Source organism: Chlamydotis macqueenii, chromosome 5 (genome assembly GCF_036417535.1).
Source record: "Chlamydotis macqueenii isolate bChlMac1 chromosome 5, bChlMac1.mat, whole genome shotgun sequence".
NCBI classification, from domain to species: Eukaryota; Metazoa; Chordata; class Aves; order Otidiformes; family Otididae; genus Chlamydotis; species Chlamydotis macqueenii.
The window spans coordinates 55,311,930-55,336,751 of record NC_141560.1 but is presented as its reverse complement, the minus strand read 5'-3'; the positions used below and the strand labels follow the sequence as shown (position 1 = coordinate 55,336,751).

The following is a 24,822-nucleotide window of genomic DNA, read 5'->3' as shown; positions in this document are numbered from 1 at the left end:
TATTTCTTCAAATCTGTATCAAGTGCAAAACTCTGAACAATTATGGTACATGTCAGTAATCATGTTCAGATAAAGAGACATTTAACTACAGTTTTAGTTATTTGTACCTTAAAAGGATTTAAAGCCCTAAATTATAATTTATCCCATAGTAATTCAAAGAGGCTACAGCAGCTTTATATACTACAAAAAGTCTATGGTGCAGTAAAAGTGAGTCTCTCTTCCAGATTATTTACAGTCTTACAAGTTCAGCTTTTCAAATCAAGTTCACTTGCCTTTGACCCTTGCAAGATGTAACTGTGGTTGTAAATTTATTCTTCCTTTAACTCTGCAGAATAAGAAGGAAGACTCAAGCCCCTACATTTAGCCTGGAAGCTTGTCTTCGTTCTATTTAGTGAAGAGTGAGTACGGTGGCAGCTTCTGTAAGAAACTGCTGAAAGTTTCCCCTTTGTCCAGTGGACTCGGCCGGGCCTAGGGCGGAGCCGACTAGTAGCAGAACATGCCCTGATAAGTCTCTGTGATAACATATTTAAGAAGGGGAAAAACAGAAAAAAAAAAAAAAAAAAAAAAAAGGAGAAGATGTGAAGAAGCTGAAGGGGAAGGAAAGAAGGGGAGGCGCGAGCCTTGTGGAGCTCACTCTCTGGCCTCCTGCCAGGTGGCCGACTGGGCCCAACTTGGCCTGGCCAGGCTGCAAGAAGTGGAGAGGAAAGGAGATGTGAAGAGAACCTGAGAGGTGTCTGCCTGAGCCTGATTGTGAAGAATTTCTTGTGAGAGGAACGGCTGCAGACACCAAGGTCAGGGAAGAAGGTGGGGGAGGAGTAATGTGGTTTCTGGCCAGAATTCCCCTGCAGCCTGTGGTGCAGCCCATGGTGAAGCAGGTTGTCCCCGTGCAGCCCATGGAGGTCCACGGAGGAGCAGAGATCCACCTGCAGCCCATGGAGGACCCCACGCTGGGGCAGGTGGATGCCTGAAGGAGGCTGTGGCCTGTGGAGGGCCTGCTCTGGGGCAACTGTTCCTGAGAGACTGCACCCCGTGGAAAAAGGACCCCACGGTGGAGCAGTTTCATGAAGAACTGCAGCCCGTGGGAGGGACTCTGCGATGGAGCAGGGGAAGAATGTGAAGAGTTCTTCCCCTGAGAAGGAAGGAGCGGCATAAAGCAACAAGTGATGAACTGACCATAACCCCCATTCCCTCTTCATCCCTGTGCCGCTCGGGGCGGGGGGAAGGTGGTAGAGATAACGTTAAGCCCGGGAAGAGGGAGGGATGAGGGGAACTGATCTTGTTCTCTTTCTCATTATCTTGCTTTAGTTTTAATGATAAACAAATAGTTTTCCCCAAGTCAAGTCTGTTTTGCCCATAATGGTAAATTTAAGAATCTCTTCCTGTCCTTATCTCAAACCTTGAGCCTTTTTTTCGCATATTATCTCTCCCTATTCCATTGGAGGGTGGGAGGAGTGAGAGAGAGACTGCGTAGTCTGCAGGGCTAAACTACGACAAAGCTTTAGAAAATGTACCATAGGTCTGGAAAATTACAAGTACAACCAAGTCTTCTCCCATGCTACCTGCAAGGCCTCGACAGTGGAAAAGAAAGGAGAAATTAACAAATTGGCCAAGTCCATGGCCAATTAGATTAACCCAATTTATTTTCCGGACTCTTTAATACTTATGCTCATAAGCGTGAAGCATGTAAGCTAGAACTGCCCCTGGTGCTTAACTGTACTGGTTTCAGAGCCACCTATTGTTTCCTGTACAGTGCATATATACTCAAACATAAACCAGAACACAAAACAGTATAAGTGCAAAAACTGGTGGTTTTGGCAGGGCGAGGGGGAGTAGGAAAGAAAGAAAGAAAGAAAAAGAAAATGCACATTTGAGGAAAACCAGGATCATTTGCATTTGCGATGATTTCACCTCTGACATATCTTGTTAACTTGCAACAGTGAGAATCCTTCCTTTGAGTTACCCTTTCTCAGGTCAGCTATTATTTTAGCAGTTCTTCACTGGGATTTCTTTTTATTTCAATACAGGGTTGTCCAGGAAAAATTGGCATCTCTGTAATATATTAAAAACTAAAAAAACCTTCTTATGAAGGCAAAGCTAGAACAACAAAGAAGTCTGTGACACTGGGAGGTTGTGATCGTCAAAGATACTAACATGACAGCAAAGAGAAAGGCTAGAGCATTATCACAACCATGAACCACAAAGGTTACAGATTGTGCTGTATTATATCAGAGGCAGTAACAGAAGCAGCACAATTTCAATGCTGCCCTACATATACATCTGGCTAGTACTGCTAATTGCTGCACCTAATACCACTTTTTACTGTACGTAAAAGAATACCATTTTTTACACAATCATGTTTTGACAAATCATGCTTTTCTAGCAATGAGATTTTGTTTAATGTTGATTCACACCAAAACATTAATAATAGATAAACAAGGAAAAGTGAGATGAATATTCTGGTTATTTCTTCTAGTACTCACTTGAGAGAAAAGGAGGACTTAAACATATACATGTAAACATCACACACACACAGTTGGTGAAAGCACCAAGATATACCGCAAGTCTCAGATGCACTATCAGGCCACTGAGCATCTCTGTGTTTAAACTATAATAATTATGTAAGTATGCTTGTCAGCCTGCAGGAAACACAAGGAAATAACTGAACATCTACTGAACCTTTTGCATATAAGGCAAAAAAACCTTGTTTGAACAGCTGATGAAACTAATTAGAAGTTTTATTTTCAAAAATGGCTTTGGGGACATTCAGTGTCCCACCTTCCTGACGGCTTCAGGATAATACCACTTTTAAAAAGTGTCAGTAGGCTCAAACCAGTAAAAATCTGGGCAAAGGGCTACTCTCTAAATGCTATTTAATGACCCTAGACTCACAGAGTGTTAAATGTCAGTACTGGGCCTTTTGCTACACTGGGACCTATGACTTTCCACGCTTGTAAAATAATGAGTCTAGGTTTGGTGGATCATTTGAATGTGTTATGTCAGCAGATATTCCTAATATTGGAACTGTTAACCCTAACATTGCAATGTGGAAGATGCTACTAGCAAAATATAAAGGTTATCATTCTGTCAGTCTCTTCTTCAGTGCGAAGTGATTAACACTCAGAGAAATTCATGTCATAAGAACATTCCAGGGTGGCCATAAATATTGATCCTGGAGTTATAAATAAACATGAAAAGCGTGACAGAATTTAAGATGCTGTCACGCTCTAACTGCAGCACTAACTAAAGCAGTTCGTACTGCCCGTAACACCCACGTGATCTCAGAGTATCGGCTCCATGGTAGTTTATATCTGTCACAAAGGGCCTGAAGAATATAACAAATATTATATCTCAGGATTTATCTCTCTGCCTTCAGTTTCACAAACACAATTTCTGTTTGAAAGATACAGTTGACTCATTACAACATCTCCTCAGTCTAAACTATTTAAAATGAAGAAATGTCACGATAAGGGATGGGTAGAAGATGGTCTCCACGGTACTCACAGCTTACTTTGCTTGTCCAATTCTGTCCCACTGTATGGCAATTCTTTTCAACACCCTCAAACTCAGCAGCACATCAGACACAAACAATGTTTTCCCCCCAACTTATCTTTGTGTTTACACGACAGTGTTTTAGAAGGCTTGTTTCTCACACCTCTGTAGCTCTCAGGAGCAAAAAGTTAATAAGGTAAGGTTCTCCTTTTTTGACTCATTACAAGTAAGGATATAACATTCCTAGCAGCGCAGCTGGAGTATTTTTTTCCAAAGCAGACTCAGTTGGCTAGGTATGTGCATATATGTGGGAGTTTTCCTGAACACCCCAGTCTGTCTACAGATGGTTTGAATAGAAAGCCTTCATACATTTCAGAAAGATATTTCACCTAATACAGCGAAAGCAATTTTCAAATGTAAAGGTAATTAGCCTCTTAACAGAAAAACAATGTGTATAAACTGGGTTAAAACAGAAGGAAAAGCCTCTTGGATACCTTTTAGCAAAGGTAAGACACACTCTTAAGTGTCACTCATGGACTACCACCACCAGTGAACATTGCTGTTAGGTGATACCCAAATGTTTAAATGACAACAACGATGAGGCTACCGCTCAGCCAGACACGGTGAGGACGTCAAGGCTGGACAAGGCTCTGTTTAGGGCCTATCTGGACCAGACCTGAACTTTTTTTCCACAGAGAAGCACTAGCTGACACTTGAATAGAAAAAATAGATAGGATAATCCGTAAATTGTGATTCAGTATAATTTCAGCTGAAACAGTGTTCCAAACAAATCATCAAGAAGCAGAGCTCAGAAGCTTCCACAGTACTTTGCTGCAACATAGCCCTGTCATCTAAGTTTTTCGTTTCCTGCTTTAACTGGTTTCCATTGAATCTACTTGCTGTATTAAAGTTTCCAAATATTAGGATAAGGACTGCAAAATGGATAAACAATTAATTATAGCCTGAGGCCTTTGTTAAATTTTCTGCAATGCACCTGATGTATTTCAATATTTACAGTGGACCTAATCCAAAGTGAGCTTGAGTGAATGAGTGTATTTCCATTAGTGTCAACAGACTTCATAAATAAAGTCTTATATCAAACAATAAGTGAGCTGCAGAAATATACTGATCTTTCTCATAGAAATCCAGCCTGAGTGACCTCACCTTAAAATGAGAAGATGCTTCCTGAGTATTTTTTCCCAGTTAATCAAGAATTATGTCTGTTTCTTCTCGAGGAACATTAATTTAAGTAGCATCATTTAAAAGTATGTTTCAGTTGATCTTTCAAAACTAACTTCCCCAAAGACACTAGTGGAAATTCTTTGTCCTAGTTAAATTACTTGGCATTTTATTGTGATTACAAAAGCCTGCTTTAATCCTCTTAGACATCACTCATTTTTGGAAATGAAAAGCCAAGCCTATTAAAAACACACTTTTTCCTTTCTGAAAAGCACTCAGTCACATACTTGATTCAATCTCTACTCAAGATTGTACCTAAAATCCTTATGATACCAGTGGGATTCTGGACATCCTTCACCATTCTCTTGCATGAGGTTATTTTCCAGAATGCAAGTCTGACTAGACACGTGGGTAACATATTTTGCTTCCCATCAAGGTATAAAAGTGGATAACAGGCGGTACATACATACTATCACTTCTAGCATTCAACAAATACATTTCACAGTCACTGTCTTTACTGAGGCCAAATAATAACATAGCCATAGCATTACTTTTTTTTCCTCTATTTTTATAACATTTTGACAGTACCTGTGGGCGGATGGTGTTATTTCCTTTTCCAACATTGTGAACAATCCCAGAGATGCAGAGTGGACCAGCAAACCCAAGCAAGTCAGCCAGAATACGGAACGTGCTACTGAGAAGTAAGGGTCTTCCAAAAGCACAGCAGAGAGCACGCCAAATTGATCTGGATCCCTGTGGAGATGACGACCTTTTGTTCTGTTCAGAATAAAAAAAAAAAAAATTAGTAATCATTATCTTACACACTAACCTCAGGTCTGACAAATTACTGGTATTTTTATCCCTGCTTTAATTCATTGACAACCAGTTGCAATCTTTGAGCTAGAAAAGCACAGGGACTACAATTACTGTTTCATTTCTCTTTATAGAGTCAGAACAAAGCATTAATTTGTATTCTCCTTCACTTCACAAAAAGAACCACGATTTTTTCCTACCCTTAATAGGGATCAAATAAGTGTGTTGTTTGTGGCTTGCTGAGAGAGAAAGAAGAGAAAGAGGGAGGAAAATGACAGGTTTTATTTCCCTGTGAACAGAGACTGGAAACCTACAATCTTTTTAGACAGGATGCAAAAGACTTCCCTCAAAATCCTGAATACACACAGTTCCCACCAGGAAGTCAAACAGAATTTGAGCTGAGATAATTTCAGCCCTGAATTCTCCTACAGATGATCTCTAACTGAAATAACATGGAAAAAATAGTCCTGCAAGGCCTCACTAATATTGACTCTGTAACTGAATGATTCCAGGGTCTTGTTAGGAAGAATGATAATGGTATTCGGTGAATACAGTCCATAATTACTTTTCACATCAAAATAGAGGCCAAATGGATTTTACATGCATTTAACCAGGAATGTGTTTGACACGCATGTTTAGGTAAAGAAATTTCATTATTTGTACGAGGTACCACTGAGTATGTGATCTCTTTGTACATGGAAAGCTATGCTAATGGATACTTCATTTGCATTGTGTCTGTTTATACAATTTTATATCATGCTTATAGCACAAAAAGTAATGAAAACACAAACACTGAGTAAGCAGACGGACATAATTCCATGCTTTGCTTACCTTCTGTGCTTCAAAGGCCTCATTAAGGCGAATGTAATTGGTCAGAGCTCTCATAGCAATGGGAAGTTTGCCTATGGTTTTCAAGTCTATTGGTTTTTTATGGGCAGTCTTGATGAAGGTATTCATCCACCAGTATGTTCCTTTGGATAACAGATTCACAAATGGCTGTAAGAATCGAACACCAAGGTCCTGAAGATCCTCAGGAGGTTTAACTTCTTTAGGAGTTTTGAAGAAAACATACCTCTGAAATTCAGAAAAATACCAAAAGAGTCACACTAAAAGCATAGAAAATAAAAGTCCACAAAGAACAGATAAGAGAGAAAGGACATTGCAGATAATCAATGAATCAGTCTTGGTTTCTCCAAAGTACTCAAGGAACTTAGGCATTCAAATTCAACCAATACAGCAATCCAGTTTCCTCAGGTATTGAGGAAAATCAGAGGCATCCAGTCTAGAAATAATTCATGCTAAACATTCACTATTACTTTGTTTATGGGGTACAAATTTGCATACTCGCAGACAAAAAATACTCATCTTGCATTTCAAACAGCTGCCTCACATTTAGTTAGTTCAGACCATGGAGCTACCTGTGCTGTCCTGAACGGGTCTGGGAAACCACTGAACTAGAGAAGGCATATGGCACTAACAAATATTTTCATTTGCTTACATGCTGAAAGAGCAAGGGCAGACAGTTGATGATCTCCTGTTGTCATGATAAAACTTTTCCAGACATCCCTCATTTTTGGGAATGAAAATCCAATCCTCTTAAAAATACACCTTTCATTTCTGAAAAGTACTCAATCACATATTTCATTCAATCTCTACTCGTGACTGTACCTAAATCCTATTAACCATAGTAGGATTTATGGATATTCTTCCCTGCTATCTTTTCTCCAGCCATAGTTGGAGAAATAATTCACAGATCCTAGAAAAAAAGGCAATGGAGTTGGGAAAGACCATCTAGAGGAACAACGGGAACAGCAGAAGGAAGGGAAAAGCCACAGTTAGGACTGAAAGTCAAGCAAGTAAATCTTCTGCCTTCTGAAAGAAGATGGGGGAAAGCAGGAGAAAAAAAAGGTGAGGCCAATGTCTGCTGTTTCTGCTAGCACAGAGACCTCATACCTTTTTTTTTTTTTTCTCTCCCCTTCCTCACCTCCCCACCCCTCCTCCTCCTTAGCAGTGGCCATCTCTCCGTGCATCCCAATCCCTTCCTTCAGAGCTGCAGCAACATGCCTTAGTCTCCGAACTCTGCCACAGACACAACAGGCAGTAAAAAGATCCATACTGCTGGCTAGTTCATTCTATGCATCCATGACATCCTTTAAGAAATAAATCCAAACAAATACAACAATAAAAGATTACAATAGGCAGTGACCATTTTTTATTCTTCTTTGTGACTTACAATGCCACAGGGATTAAATCTCATTTAATTATGCAGTTCTATTATGAGAAGCTTTATGAGCAAGTCTCTCCGATGTCACATTTGAATTTAACTTTTCCCACAAGTCAATCCATTGTTTTTAATTTATGATATAAATACTGGATGTCCAGCTTTGAGATTTTTATTCCTCTTTCTTTCAAAAATGGTACTGAAAAGGCTGCTTTTAGACATATTTTTATCCTAAGTTACCAAATGAACACACAGACACACAAAATCCCCCAAGAAAATCACAAGAGAACAAATATGGGATAGATGCAAATCACATTTCTGAATGCACCACTGGAAGGAGTTCACATACTAATACGAAGAAAGCAGCAAGAAAATTTACATGCAGATGTTTCTTTTCCCTCCTGAGACTAAGTTTAATTTATGCACACAGTTAAGGTGAAGGGAAGAACTTTGGCATTTATCTCTCCAGCAATCTTCAAAGCCATCTCTCAGTTTGGGTTATGACCGCAGACACCACAGACAAAATAAATATCTATAGCTGGGAGGCTAGATAGCAACCTCAGTTGCCCTGGTAAATCACGTATTGTGATTGTCTCCTGGAAAATGAGAGATGTTATTTGGGTGTCTAAGATATTCTGTGACAGAGTAGACAATTCCTTTCACCCAGTCTTTCCTTGCAACAGAAATTCTTGTTTCTGATTTAACTACAATGGAGTCTGGTATTTTTTGAAATTATGGATTCACCTGACGTAATAAAATTGGATTAACCTTTGATTCTCAAATAGATTTCTATTTCTAACTGGATTTTTCTCTCTCCTTTAGAAATCCATCTCACACTAAGTACCCAGAAAGCGAAATAAAAAAAACCTCCATCAAAACAACAAAAAACACAGAAGGAGACTTTTATGATACTAACTTACCCTCACCCTGATGACATTGATTTCTACAGCCAGGAGCATTCCGTATAGAACAACCAGGAGTCCTGTGAGGCAAAATCGAAGCTGAGAAAATCCAACCCCATTATCACAGAACTTTACAAATTTGACAGTTTTAGTTATGAAAGCTAAAGTCCAGTAGAACAGCAATGCTGTAAAGGAAAAAAAAGAAAAAAAAAAGGTTAATCAGCTCCACAGTTGCAAAAATATACAAGAGCAATATTAAATATTCATTCAGAAGGAATGCAACAAGTATATATAAAACCAGAGAGTGGCCTCTCTCATGTCAAAACAGAAGCCTAATTCAATTCCATAAACATGAAAATATTAAGATAATGTTAGTTCCAAATTCCTTTCCTATTAGATTCAGTGATATGAATTTGGAAAGCTTCACAAAGTGAAGTCTGCTGAAGGAAATTTCCATCTGTTGTAAACATGTGTCCACATGACGAGTTCAAGGGAGGGAGTCGCCCGACAAGTGAAAGTGGCTGTGAATGATGCTCTTCAAATTTGGTTAATGCTACAAGACTGCTGTGAATTTGGCTTGAAGGAAAATTGATCTTTGGGATGTATGCAGGAACAGATACTAAAATATTTTCTCCAAACTGCTACTGCTCTATTGTTCAATGCAAATTCCATCTATGTAATTTATAATGCAAACACACAGGCACATCAAGGAAAGAAATTTTGGCATTCATAAAATACCACTTCAACTTTTTAGAGTTCTGCTGAACTTCTTGTCTAAAAGTGCTCATGATACTGTCTGTTATAGATAAATAATTCCTGCAGTAAACTCTGGTGATTTGAAAACACACTCCATGCCTTTCACCACACCACACACTCCTGTTCCCCATTCTTAAAGAAATACCTTCTAGGGTTACGTTTTTACATGAATCTTTCATTGCTGCTCTATCTGCCATGGTGCAACAGCTGGAGTGTGCTTTAACTACCAAGAAAAACGTGGGTATGCTTTCTGAGTGTCTTGCGGCAACAGCAGAGAAAGTCTTCAACCAAGACCTAAGCAATGGTAAGTCTAACTTACAAATATGGATTATCATCAGAAACTTGCACAAATTTCAAAGAATTTGTGGTGATCCAGCTACCCTAAGGCACCCTAGAAAGCCCTGTGGGGATGTACTGTGGGGCTACCCTTTCCAAGAAAAATGAAATTCAACATGGAGAGTCCATATGGGATTTGGGGCTGCCAATCTTGCTTCTATGGAAATCAGTTTCATAGAATCATAGAATAGTTAGGGTTGGAAGAGATCTTTAAAGGTCATCTAGTCCACCCCCCCTGCAAGAAGCAGGGACTTCTCCAACCAGATCAGGTTGCTCAGAGCCCCGACCAACCTGGCCTTGAAGGTTTCCAGGGATGGAGCATCTACTACCTCTCTGGGCAACCTGCTCCAGTGTTCTACCACTCTCACTGTAAAAAATTATTTCTTTATATCTAGTCTGAATCTACCTCCCTCTATTTTGAGACCATTACCCCTTGTCCTGTCACAACAGGCCCTGCTGAAGAGTTTCTCCCCATCATTCCTGTAGGCCCCCTTTAGGTACTGGAAGGCCACTATAAGGTCTTCCTGGAGCCTTCACTTCTCCAGGCTGACCAGCCCGAATTCTCTCAGCCTGTCTTCATAGGAGAGGTGCTCCAGCCCTCTCATCATCTTTGTGGCCCTCCTCTGTGAGGAGGCTTATGTGAGGCTTGCTACCCATCTTCCCAACTTATAGTGCATCAAAGCTAATCTCCTCATCCTGCTTCAGACTGTTGGCACTTTTGAGGCACTATTCCTTCCTATTTGTGATATATCTGACTAGAATCTCGCTTCATCCAAGAATACATTCCACATTGTTCTACTCCTAACCACCTTTATCTGTTAATCCTTGTGCTTTGTCTCATTTATCTCACAATAGGCTGAGAACCCATCCTTCTCAGAATAAAGATGTACAGAAACATTGCATGCTGAAAATCTGCACCAGCAGAGGACACCTAAAGAAACAACCAACCCAACTGGTATCTACGTAGAGCTCTTGGAATTAGAAATAAGAACTAGCAGAGCCATTCTCCCGTTCAGGATTTAAATAAGGGTCTATATGACCTTTTCTTATTATAATAATTTTATTAGAACATTCATTTATCTTTTATATAAGAAGTATTAAAAAGTGACAAATGTAATATTCTTAGGTGATAACTGACCTCCCACTGTCATACCTCCTAGAAGCATTTGAACTTATTTAGCTTCTTTCTTTTGAATACAAGTGTATATAATGTAATCTGGCGGATGTTCACAGTCCTGCTCTAGATAAGGCTCCTTGGAAAATACAGTTGTGGTGCCTTCTTTTAAGCTGTGTCTTTATCATCTGTCTGGCGAGTGCATATTGGCTGAGAGTTTCTAGAAATTATCACCAAGAACTTCCAGTGGCCAGAACTGCCTAGTGTCAGACCATAGGGGCATGCTTTAATTTACTTGATTGCTTTAGATCAATTCTAGACGCCTGCAGCCTAAAGGACCTCACTTTTTCTTGGGCTATGTAAACTACCTCAACCCACAACACCAGGGTATAGATTCTTACCAGGGGGCAGACCGCTGAAAATTAAGCAATGTGGAACTCAAACTGTTTTACACCTTTACTGGATTAACCCTAAGATCTGAAAAATCACACACTTAAGTGGATGGGATTTATTAATTAACCTGTGTCTGTTTGGAGAGAAATTTTGTGTACAAAATAATAAGCATTGCATTTATACAATAAGAGAAAGTTACATTTTAAACAATAAACTAATTCCAAGGGAATTAACTACAATGTCAAGGTACAAGAAATTTAAATTAGAAAACTAGATTACCGTCAAGTATGGTAAGGCAGTCCTATAATCACAAATGGTTAAAAAAAGGACAATTTTCTTAAATAAAAAAATTCATGTGTGTTCCCATACTGCTATCCCTTTCAGATTAAAAACTCAAAGTCCTATCATTATTTCATCATTTTCTCCTACTGTTTAATTTCTGAGGTTTGTTTATCTATAAAACAAATAAAGACTTTAAAAAATAGTGCAATCAGATGCTACCATTCAATTACATATTTTGAACGTCAAGAAAGCTAGCAGATTTTCCAATTCAGTAGGAAAACTATTCTAAAATGTGTCCTGCTAAACCATACAAATGTTATGGATCCATTCCGCAATGCTGTGCGCAGCACACCAAAATCAGCATTACTACAACAGTCCCTCAGTAAACAGTGCTGTTTGTTGAAATATAATTACAGAGCAAAACCATAGAGAGAAAATCAGATTCAAGACCAGATGAAAGTATTCTAATAGTTTGGACACTCAACTGGGACCCTGGGCTCACACATTAGCTTCAGAGAATAAATATACCAAATCTTATCAACATTTTTGATAAGAGAGAATAAGAATGACTACTTCAAAACAGCCAACAGTCTGGGCACAAAGCTGAAAAGCAGGATCAGCACAGGAACTTTGCATCCTTGTCTCACACACTCCAAGGGAACCCCAGGGCTGTTATGGTATCTACCTCTTATTCGTTTATGAAGAACTACAAATGGACTGGTTTCTTTAAGGTATAGAGTGAAAAAGATTTAAAAAAAAAAGAAAACATCTCAAAGTCTCACAGAATTGGAAAATTTTATCCTGTTCAGATTTAATGAGCAGAACTTTAAGGGTCTTCTGCACTGCATCAGTGAGAGTTTCTCCACTGAATGTAGTAAATTTTGGATAAGGCTCTGTTAGCCTTTGCTTTGTATGGCTACCAGCTCTTTGCAAGTGTAGCCATTGATCCTGCAGCTAAGGCAGATGATGCCCTGCAGTTAAGTTGGACTTCACTGATGCCCAGATGCAGCAGAAGATGCCACACCAGGTCGTTTACTCTGCTCCGTACATGTGTGAAATATTAAATCTCTTCTACAACATTTTCCTAATGAAGAACCCTCTTTCGCTTTCCTTTCTAATACACTCAGCGAAAAGTTTATTACCAATATAAGTTTTTCCTCATGGTTCCCATTTACCTCATTTGTATTAGGCTCTAAAAGAAAGCAGCTTCATGGCCACACTGCATGCTAGCGGGTTGACAGCCGAGTATAATTTAACTCTCTCATAGAGGGCTACTTTGCATAAAGTCATCATTGCCTGGTCCTAGGTGTCAATACCAAGTAGCTGCAATTAACATTGAAAGATGATGGTCCTCACAGTTAGATAACAATAAATTTGTGCAGTCAAGAATAAAGGATGGAGACTTCCAGAAATGTCTCTTAGGTTCTCTCAAAACACGGGAAAATGAAAAGAAAAACACAGCAAAAAAAAAAAAATAAAAATCAAAGACCATCACCTTGTGAAGACTTTGGATTAAAATACAAATCGGATCAACTAGGTGGGAAAGACCGTGGTAATCTGTTGCCTTTTTTTTTTTTACTAAGTGTTAGCTACTAAGGTTAGATTTTCTAAAGGAGTCTATTCCTTGGAAATTCTTGAAAAATGAAAATTCATAACTATTAACCTTAGTATCAATAACACTTACTTAACTTTGGTATTCACTGGTATAACTGTTTACTATTCAAGTATTTTCCATAGATTATCCAGCATCTGCACTCTAAATACTGAACAAAAATGATCATAAAAGAAAAATCTCTACAGAGAAGAGATTATGCAAAAATGGGTAATCAATGATCAGCTGTAAATGTGTCCTACCATTCTCAACGACTTAACAGCTGGAATGTGGTAGCAACACTAAATTATTAAGCAATGCATTATAAAAGACAAAAGTTATAAAAGACACTGGAAGAGTACAAAAAGAAAAGCAATCCCAAATGAAAAGACATAAAGGTTGCCAAGCCTGGATAGAAATCTGAAGTTTTTGAAGAGGAATGACTTTTTCTTTTTCTTTTAACAACAGTTACAAGCTCCTTCTACAGAAGAGGATGCTCGCTTACCACAACATGCAGTTAAAAATAATCTTCAGTATTTTAAAGCTTTCTCAAACCCAGTTGTTACTGACTTCTTACCACCTGGCATAAACTAGAACAGAACTTTGATACACAGAGCTACAATGACACAAGAAAAAACTTAGGAGGATCTATTAATACAGAAAATTAGCTCAAACAGAATTTGACGAGCCAGGACCACCAAAGAAACAACAGTTAACAGGGATGACTAAACATTTAGACATCCACAGTCCGCAATCTACTTAAACAGTAGAGAATACGTCACCAACTGCATGATGGTCAGCAGTAATGGATTTTCTATAGCTAGCTACAGTTTCTTTTTACAATCTTGCTGAAAATATATAGTATACTAGGCAGTTCTTATACGTAGCAATTTCCATTCAAAAAGTCTTGAAGGAGTTTACAGAGGAAGTTTTAGGAACAGGAAGCAAGAACAAGCAGGCAAAGCAATATATCCAGGGTCATACTGGAAGTCAGTGATGCCATTCATTTCCCTTGACTCCCTGCATATTTCAACAGACCACAGCCATGAAGATGGCTTCTATCATGTATCATGCTTAAATGCAAAAAGCAGGGGGATTTGGACAGCTTTTAGTGTTAAGAATTTGACGTGCTACTTTTCCCACAAATTCAGTTTTTCCTAGAGAAGCCTTTGGCCTGTTGGATCCCCAAGATCAGCACACAGAATAGTACTAGAAGATAAAAGCATGGAAAACAATGAAACTGTTCCAGGAAAACTCAGAAATGAGTCAGGTAATGGCAATCAGCAGAGCAGAATATAGGTGTAGCTTTATCCATACGAGCTAGCACCAAGACTACAACACCCTGTCGCAGAATGCATGGACACACAGCACCAGTCACACTTCCAAGCCTTGCAAGTTGTGAGACCTACCGATTAACAACTTCGGGAAATTGGATGTTTCAATGTTGTGGTAATAGACAACCGACGTGATGGCCGCCAAGAACGCCATCCCAGCCGGCATGTACAGGTGTAAATGGCGTGATTCTGAAACCCTTAAAAAGAAAAAAGTGAACATATATGAAAATTAAACCCTCTTAGCTATTTAAAATGTTTCCCTTTTAATTTATGAATGGTACCCAGCCCTGATGTAGAATTTTCTAGAATGAGTTGTGGATGTAAAGCTCTGTGATTTTCAATTGGACTTACGCTCCTCTTACGTGGCCTCACCTCTGTGCCTGGCAAGGTCATGGAGCAGATTCTCCTGGAAACCATGCTAAGGCACATGGAGAGGAAGGAGGTGGCTGGTGACAGCCAACACGGCTTCACCAAGGGCAGATCGTGCCTGACCAATTTGGTGGCCTTCTATGACGGGGTGACGGCATCGGTGGACATGGGACGAGCAACTGACATCATCTACCTGGACTTGTGCAAAGCTTTTGACACTGTCCCGCACGACATCCTTCTCTCTAAACTAGAGAGACATGGGTTTGATGGACGGACCACTCGGTGGATAAGGAGTTGGCTGGATGGCCGCACTCAGAGAGTGGTGGTCAACGGCTCGATGTCCAGGTGGAGACCGGTCACAGGGCCGTTCAACATCTTTGTCAGCGACATGGACAGTGGGATAGAGTGCACCCTCAGCAAGTTCGCCGACGACACCAAGTTGTGTGGTGCCGTCAACACGCTGGAAGGGAGGGATGCCATCCAGAGGGACCTTGACAGGCTGGAGAGGTGGGCCTGTGCCAACCTCATGAAGTTCAACCAGGCCAAGTGCAAGGTCCTGCACCTGGGTCATGGCAATCCCAGGCACAAATACAGGCTGGGCAGGGAATGGATTGAGAGCAGCCCTGAGGAGAAAGACTTGGGAGTGCTGGTGGACGAGAAGCTTAACATGAGCCAGCAATGCGCCCTTGCGGCCCAGAAGGCCAACCACATCCTGGGCTGCATCAAGAGAAGCGTGGCCAGCAGGTCGAGGGAGGTGATTCTCCCCCTCTACTCTGCCCTGGTGAGACCCCACCTGGAGTACTGCGTCCAGCTCTGGAGCCCCCAGCACAAGAAGGACATGGACAAGTTGGAGAAGGTCCAGAGGAGGGCCACGAAGATGATAAAAGGGCTGGAGCACCTCTCTTATGAGAACAGGCTGAGAGAGTTGGGGCTGTTCAGCCTGGAGAAGAGGAGGCTCCAGGAAGACCTGATAGTGGTCTTCCAGTACCCCAAGGGGGCCTACAAGAAAGATGGGGAAAGGCTGTTTAGTAGGGCCTGTTGCGATAGGACGAGAGGTAATGGTTTTAAAATAGAGGGGGGTAGATTTAGATTCGAAATTAGGAAAAAATTTTTTACGATGCGGGTTATAGAACACTGGAACAGGTTGCCCAGAAAGGTGGTGGAGGCCCCATCCCTGGAAACATTCAAGGCCAGACTGGATGAGGCTCTGAGCAACCTGACCTAGTCAGGGATGTCCCTGCTCCTTGCAGGGGGGTTGGACTAGATGACCTTTGAAGGTCCCTTCCAACCCTAACCATTCTATGATTCTATGATTCTATGAAATCACACAGTTGGATTTCAAATTCCTCCCCTGTGCTGACAATGAAACGTGTGTATTCCTATTCCTACTGAAATCAATTGGAACATTGCTTAAATTAGGATAGGCAGCTCAGCTCCAAAATGAGAAAAGTTAATTTAAGCTAAACTAGTTTGGAAGCTGTCCATCAAAACATGTAGATAAGCCCAACTGTTTAAGATTTTCTACTGAAGCATTTTGTGGAAATGTTTCATTTTCTTTTTCGAGTTTGGGAGAAGAAACAGCACCCCAGCATGGGAATTACTTACAGCGAGTTCTATTTTCAGCGACCACAAGCCAACAAACAAAACCTACAACAGAATGATACACCCTTAGGTTTTGTCCTCTAGAGCAAAACTCTCCTGACACTTTGCTTCAGGTAGCAGCAGAGGGGGTCCTCCCACCAACAGCCCTTTGGGAATACGGGAGTTGTTGGGTAACATTGCCGGTTTGTGCAGTGGTGGGTGGAATAATGTGTTGCCCTCTCTTTTCTCCTACTTGCCATCTTCTCCTCCTCCTCCTTTCTTTCTTTCACAAAAGTAATGAAGCATCCTGTGCTGTCAAGAGGTACAATTTCCTCTGTCTCCCAACCAACTCCAGGAGAAGAGGCACCACGAGGAAGTCTTCAGGACACAAACACTCAGAGAAATTCACACCTTGTCCTCTGAACCTCACGGAAAATAAACAAACATCTCTGGATTTTTCAGCAAAAGCTACCTTTGTGTAGTTTGGAGAGACAGGACATCACATGTCTGAGAGCAGAACCCAAATATCTAACAGATACCTAACAGATCCGTAGGAGCTCAGGAGGGCCATGTCCGGCATGCATACTAGGAAAGAGAAGCTTTCCCTCCCACGGACATTGTGGTGAACTTTGCAGAGCTGGCTGGAGCCATGCTGGTAAGCTGTGTCATAGACACTGAGTTGTATGTGTATAGAGCAAAATGAGAAAAAATTCTCCAGTCTCTGAATTCCTAGTCATGCTAAGGGTTTTGTACATCACGGCTGAATTCTCAGCAAGGAAAAATAAGCAACAGGAACAGATTTCTTCAGACAGCCTAAGCTTCTGTAGGTAACACTGCAGGAGTGGAAGGGCTTTTTTCAAAAATTATTTATTTCACAGACAGAAGTTGCTGGAATTCCCCTACATAACCCTATCTCCAACAGGGCGTGGCTACTGCTTGAGGTGCCAAAGCCTTTGGCATCCAATTGCTGTCAAAAAGGCTTACCAACATGATCCATTTTGGTCTTAGAAAGCTGACAAGTCTCAAAATCTGCTTCTGTTCCCTGGAGCACTCACTAGCCTGCTGGGAGGCACGACTGTGGGTTAGCACTCCCCCAGTATAGCTAGAAGCTTTGATTCTCATCAGGTGACACCTATTACTTAACAGCAGCGTCGTGAGTCAAGTTAAATAATAAATAAACATAATGAGAGGGATTGCTAAAGAGCAAAATAAATAGAAAACTCAGAGCAGCAGATTTTGCTCTGAGCATCCCACACTCTGATAATTCTGAATAAGCATGAGAAAAATTTCTTTTTAAGAAAACTGGTGCTGAGAAACATCCTATTTATATATGTTTAACAGAAATTATAATAATAATGATGATGTCAGCTTCTACAGCAGAATACTGCAGTGCCTTTCACACTGGTTGGTGGATAGTTGTTATATAGATGGCTAAATAGAGAGGTTTTGTTCCTTTTAACAAGAAGCTTCACCTTTCTAATCCTTGGGTTGCAAATTCATAATAGTTATGAAAATCAGACCTTTCTTCAGAGGAAGATAATTATAGTCATGGTTGTATAACATTTGCTTTTTTCATAATAAATCACTCTCCGGTATCACTTGTTTCACTCAGAATAATTTCTCCCTACAGATTACTGTTTAAAGACATCCTAAATTGAATAAGAGATGATGGATCATGCTCATATAACGTGAGCTGCTCTGCTCAAGGTAACAGATCTGACATACTGCACACACCAGAAGGAACGCCGTGGGGTGTGAGATAAGACCCAGTAGATCCACTCCTTTTATTAAGACTAACAGAACTCTGCAGGGGAATGGTACGACCTCCTGAGCACATGGGAGTTCTGTCTGAGTAAGGACTGTGGAACTGAGTCCTTGGACATAAAACTATCACAAAAAATGCCACCATCTGCTTGCATTGTTAGGATTTATCTATGATTACTCTTTGGAAAGACAGTGTCATTAAGCTGAACTAAAAATTATTATGGTCAGTTGCGCATGTGTACATAACTTGGCAAGGTCTGTGGAATTTCTGATACAAGGTCAGTAGGTTAATCACCCAAAATACAGATCACATGTTTACAACCACAGGGAATAGGGTCTAGATGAGAATTTAGACAGGGAGAAAATACCTACCCTGAAACCTTTAAAATGCTCAGTGCTATCAGAGAAGGTAGACCTACACTTACCCATCAGACACTATGCCCTCTGCAATTTCACACACCAGCACAAACAAGAGGATAAAAGTCAGTATCCAGCGCAAATTGTGGCCAGGAAAATGAAGCCATGTGCTATGGTGTATATGTACTTTGGAACTTTGACTTCCCCATCCTAAACAGGAAAAGAAAATTATAAAGAGCTTTCTTAACAAGAGTGCCATACAAAGCTTTTGCATACAGAAAACCACGTGTCAACTTTAATGCACTACTTTGTTACGCACAACTGTGAAGTTAAATGTGTATGTATTTGAATATTTTCAGAACTGTATTCTTACAGTTTACTTCATACAGAATAAAATAATCAATGTAGACAGAACATAGCCTTAAATTCCTATACTTTTAGCAACATACTATCAAGTAATTACATGCATTAAACATTTTTCAAATATATTAGCAGTTTACAAGATCGGCAAATGAACATTTTGACAAATACATACAAACACTATAATACATACACTATTGTTTCTTCACTTCAACGCATTTAATTAAAGAATTTACACCCTCGCTTACAATTATTTTCTTTTTTAAAGTAACTCATTCTCTGGATCTAGATAAAAGTTAGCAATACTGAGAGAAGCCAGATGAGTGCAGATTACCCTAAGCAGTCCTTCGGCTAGCCCCATTTTAACAGCCGAGCAGTTATTTCGGCACCGGACTCTTTATGACGACCCTAAGCCAGTGTTAAATGGGAGAGCTCCTCCCCGGCTCTCCGGAGGACAGGGAGGGCTGAGAGCGCTGCTTAAAGCGGCGACAGCCGCGTGTATTGAACCACCGGGCCACCTACCGGTCACCCCAGTTTTGTGTTACCGAACCAAACCCGCTGCAGATACGGCAAGAGTTACAGCAGCCGGGCAGCCCTCCCAGTCATTCCCGGTAAGGAGAATTCCCCCCTCCTTACTGGGAATGACTGGGAGGGCTGCCCGGCTGCCTGTAACTCGTCAGTAATTGCAAGGAGTGTTATTTGATAACGTAGGACGGACTTGCCAGGTTTTCTGGTTTTTAACAGCACATTTATTTTCGCGTCCCGCGCAACCTCCCGAATCCTGCAGCCTCCTCCAGCACTCCGCAGCTCCCCGCGCACGGAGGAAAAAAAAAAAAAAAGCCCCCAGGAGAAAAGCCCCCAGGAGAGGGGAGGGGGCCGGGCTGCCAGGGGCGGACAGGCGGCCGGCCGGCCGCGGGAGGGGGCTGTCCCCGCGGCATCCCGCAGCTGGTCCCGCGTCCTAATGCCCTTCGCAGCCTCCCGCCCCCCGGGGAAGCGCGGCACAGGGGGCACCGGCGGGGCCGGGGGAATATGCAGCAAGGACAGGCCACGCAAGTGGGGGGGCGGGGGGGGAGCGTGGGGCACGGGGACATGACACGTACGACATAGCACAGCCCAGCGCGTGCTCACCGATGAAGAGGATGGGGAAGGTGATGAAGAGCAGGAAGACGTGCGGGACCACGTTGAGCGCGTCCACGAAGCAGCCGTTGTTAAGCACGCCGTGGTCCACGTTGTAGGCGGTAGAGTTGCCCTCGTCGCCGCAGAAAGCCAGGGCCATGGCGGGACCCTGCGCGCAGCCGGGCGCCGCCAACGCCTCCGCGCACATCCAGGCGGGGCCGGCGCGGGCTCCGCGGCTCTCCCCGCGGCTCTGCCCGCACCTGCCGGCCGCCCGCGCCCCGCCCCCTGGCCGTGACGGCCCCGCCCCGGTCCTCGGGCCCCGCCCCCATGGTCCCGCCCCAGCGCCCCTGCCCGGCTTTGGGGTGAGGGTCGGGAAGGTGATAGCCCAGCTTGGGAGGGGGCCCGACGTTTGGCAGCGTCCGGTAGCGAAGGGGCCCGGGACTGCGGGAAGGGGCGGCCCCTGGCTGGCGCGGCCGGAGACCGACGGGGGAGCACGGCGACATCCTCCGGTTCCCTTCCGGCGGCACGGAGCAGCGCTTTCAGCGTTGTATGCGTCGCTAATAAGACAGAACATTTTTTAAAAAACCGAACCACCAAATTAGTGATGACAGAGGAACTATAGACTGGAAGAAGTGTATTTTTTTTAGCCTTGTCAGCTCTGCGCTTTTTTCTCCACTATGATGAAGGTATTATTAGATTAAATCGTGCAAACAGCCGTACCCTGTCCTCAAAGGAGACTTCAGCATCATATTCTCAACAGCTATTACATTCATGCTTTACCTTTTTTTAGCCCTAAAATGAGTTCATGCCTAACTTTCCCCCCACCTCCCTCCCCCTGAGACTGCTGCAAGTCTATGGGAATCAGACCATTAATTGGAGTGGGTTCTCCATCACTCCCTAAGGAGTTTTATGTATACCAAAATTGTCTATGACTCAAACTTTTCAAACCTTTTTGCCTCAAGTAGAAGTTAGGCTCAGCTGAGCCAAAGGCAAACAAAAACTCTAATCAAATACCTCCAGGCCAGGGGAAAGTACAACGCGATGTGCATCAGAAGTCTGCACCTGGCTTACACTGCCAAGCACAGGTTGAGTCAAAGCCTGAGATTCAGATACCTCCGGTATGTAGCCATGAAATACTCAACACTAAGATTCATAACCAAATCCTTTACCTTCGAGCTCCTTTCATTCCCAGTCACGCTTATCCATTGCTTAGCTGAGTATTTAATACAACTCGCCACATCCTACAAACAGAAATGCCCACATATGCAGGCTTAACTCTTCAAAATGCAAAAGCTACAAGTTGGCTAAATGCCTCTTAGGGAAATGACCCCATAAATTAAAAATTTCCTTTTTTTTCCCCGTTTAATTATCAACCTATGGGTGCTCAACATAACAGAGAGCATTCACTTTCTAGGACAGACAGCTCCACTAACAGACCTGAAAATTAATTCTGTCATGTTGCTTTTATTGATATTGCTGTTAGACAGGAGGAAAGAAAAAGTAATTTTCTGCATGGAACCTATTATTTCCTATATGGGTTCTGTTGGGGCTACAGCACTGTGGTTAAGAATAACAATCAAAAGAGAAAGCCCAAGCCAAATCCTGTGTATATGTATTTTCAAATGTTAAAGTTACACCCACACTGGAAACACTATAATTATTTTAAGTTTTGGACAGAACCCAGCATTCATCTCAGCTTCTGGTTAAGCTCATCTCTGTTATCCCAATAGTTATTTAATAAACACTATGTGCAGTTTACATGCAGATAATTTTAAAATTATTTATATTTTAGTATTTCCTGGGGCCCCAAGTAACACAAGAGGTCTGTATTACAGATGAACAAATAGCAGCAAAGAACTCTTGACAGTTTACACTCTGGAGACTGAAATCACGGGGGGAGACTTGGAGGAGGAATCATCATCACCTTCACCGTTGCCAGAGAACTAAACACAGAAACTGAAGTTTGTCAAAGTCTCCAAAGGAATCCGAGAACAGAGCTCACATCCCCAACCTCTGCACAGTCTCTGAACCTTGGGACTACCTTCCCTTACTACAAGGTGTCAATCACAACATATTTTAAAACTTATTTCTCAAACAACAAAATATCAGCAAACGCCATAGTTTGGAATTTGAAATTTATCTTTTCAATGGTTTTCAAATTTGGCCAAGTTTACATAGTTAACATGGCAGTTTAAAATTAATGGTCTCAGTCCAGGTCCTACAGCAGATGCAAACACAGAGCTAAAGGTGAGTTAGAAATACGTTGGCCACCTGAACGGAAAGGCAATGGATTAAGTGGGGAAGAGTCTTGGATTACAATTAACTACTTAATAAAATCCTGATAAAAACCCACATTGATAGACATCCGGTAAATTGAAATTGGTAAGCTAAGCATTCTTAGCAATGAACACACACACTCTTCAAAGAACTCACAGCTCCAATAACAATGCTACAACTTTGGCCCCGGTGTAACAGTGAAATCAAGAGTGCTGAATTTAGACTAATACTGGTTTTGCTCACTAAAGCATCAAACCACAGTTATTTTCACTCATAAATGGTGAAAGAGCTATTTTCTGACTTAAAAAAATAATTCTAAGACAGAGTTTCATCCTTTTCTGAACAGCTTAGATGCGTTTGCCTGTGGCGTCAAAGGACTGAGTGTACTTACCCAGAGGATCTTTGCCAGTCCTGCGTGCAGTGGGCTTTGGAGCCGGGTCACAGAGGAACAGTTTTTTTTCTCAAAGCTGCATTTTTGTGAAGCTTTGTGAGAACAGAATTACTTCTCAAAGTACAGAAAAGACAAAGAACAATACAAGACCAACAGGTAGACAGCTGTGCTTTTGTGAACTCCTAACTTAGGCCATAGGCCCATGGTGGTATCCTGCATGCTGCAAGCACAACCTAACTTTTCTCAAAAAGATGGTTTTTTTCCCCCTCTCTCTTTTCTGACTATTTCCACATCACAAGAAATCAGTTTTCTACTCCATGGTTTCAGCACATCTATTAGAAATGAGTAATCAAGTGAGATCCTGGCAGTATGCAGCAAATGGTCACAAATAGGTGACTGGAAATATTTTGGAAGCACCTTGATTATTTGAAATTTAATTCCAGACAGACAAGGGCAATATTTTTAATTCAAGGGAAACAAATCACTTTTATGCTTGCATTGGAATTTGAATTTGTCTACAGGACAAAGACAGTTTTGTTATTTGTAGTAAAATACTGACACTTCAGAATTTAAAAACTGATCGTTTTTTTTTAATTTTCATTTAAGTTGAAGATTTAATTTTTCTTTCCTGCCTTTGTCATTTGCTTGTTGCTCCTCGTATTCAGCTGCTTTGCACTGACCTCTCTTTCTCAACAGTTCTATGTAGGGGAAGTGGTCTATCTCTAAAAATCATGTTTTGCTACTATGGATAACTCTGCTTTTTTTTTTTTTGCATCTAGAAACACAGATACAAAAGAAAAATAAACTTTTGAAAGTTCTAAACAGCCACAGCCCATATTAAAAATAAGGTAGTTTAGGCATCAAGCAGGAAAATTTCACATCCCTGTGTATTTTAAAGTCATTAATGCGAGCAAGTATCAAAATCTTAAAAAACCTAATAAAGAAAATCCTTATTGTGATGTAGAATTACCTAAACAAGATGTACTGGTCTATGACTTCTGCTTCCATTTAAATTCTCCTCTGAAAGGTAGGGAGGGAAACCAATTTACATGAATGGGAGGAACCTGCCAATCCCTTTCGAAAGCACATTTGGAAAGGCTGAGAGGAAAAAAAAAGGGGGAGAAAATCAACTCTAGAAAAAACTGTTGTTTTATTCTTGTGGAATAAAGAACTCCATTCTATCATTTCATAGCAGATATAATGTAACAAAGCAAATGAAATTTATTTGTAAAAATTGTCTAAGGTACTACTATTAAAAATAGTGCAATAAGCATAACAGTGCAAAGGTTCACAGAAATGGCTGTTTTTCTCTAAATAAACCTTATTAATTGCTATCTCTCATTAAAAATTAGGAACAAACTTATGAGTAAGCAGAGCTATCTTAGGGCAGAAATGAAACACAAGCTCTTTGTTGGAGAATCATATTTACGCAAATACTCAGGTAAGTGGTTTAGATTAAAGCAGCTTGTTTTTAAGTGTATGCCACAGAGTTGCATGGAAACTAATAGACGGGAACTCCTCTGTACCACTTGTTACATCACCAGAAATAGTACTGAGTCAAACGCTCTGTTTGTTTCCCATATTTTACATGGCAAGAATGGTTAGCAGCACTTCTTTTCTCCCCTTAATCTTCAAAGGAATGCCATTCTCCTCTACCTAGGATTGAGAAAGCCACACCGTATTATTGTAGGACAAAGAGTGCTTAGGTACTTGAACACTCTTCAGGCATCTTATGGCTTCAGCTACATACACGACCTTTATCATTAAGTCACTTTATGAAGCACATTTTCCAACATACAGAAGTATACTCGGCAGGCAGTTACACTTGCTCTGAACCAGCTCCTCAGCTGCACACTTGCTTCCTAGTTCAGTACAGCCAGAGCAGTGCTGGCTTGGCCACACCACACAGCACTTGAAATCTGGGGGAAAAGCTTGCTCTTCTCTTCACTCACTCGTCTTTTAAGTGTTAAACAAACACTCATGCATGTGGTGGCACCTGGCAAAACACATGGTGAACCAGCCAAAAGGTTGCAGGCTATTTCCCTTACCAGCGTGACCTAAGGATACATCTGATGCTCCCCTGCCCTCCTGCGTCACCAGGATCCCTCACAGCAATGAGGGCAATATTCTCCAGGTACAGTGCTTTCCTGAGTGACAGTGCTCCCCATCTCGCCCTCAGTAGGCAGAGGTGCTGCTG

At 41.4% G+C, this 24,822-nt stretch overlaps 1 protein-coding gene across 4 annotated transcripts in view; it reads right to left on the bottom strand.

Moving 5' to 3' along the window:
* Positions 1–20,194, bottom strand: part of ABCC8 (ATP binding cassette subfamily C member 8) — an 85,576-nt gene extending 65,382 nt beyond the window's left edge. For 2 of the 4 annotated variants that reach the window (XM_086748030.1, XM_086748033.1), the window contains exons 1-6: positions 19,970–20,194; positions 18,550–18,691; positions 14,486–14,607; positions 8,623–8,789; positions 6,313–6,555; positions 5,257–5,445 (exon numbers count right to left, since the gene is read on the bottom strand). In XM_086748030.1, coding sequence (XP_086604156.1) covers positions 5,257–5,445; positions 6,313–6,555; positions 8,623–8,789; positions 14,486–14,607; positions 18,550–18,691; positions 19,970–20,165 — 1,059 coding nt within the window. In that variant the 5' untranslated portion in view covers positions 20,166–20,194. Of the gene's footprint in view, positions 1–5,256; positions 5,446–6,312; positions 6,556–8,622; positions 8,790–14,485; positions 14,608–18,549; positions 18,692–19,941 lie in introns of all 4 variants that reach the window. The other 2 variants (XM_086748031.1, XM_086748034.1) reach the window with 2 other exon arrangements.
* Positions 20,195–24,822: the final 4,628 nt, after the last annotated feature.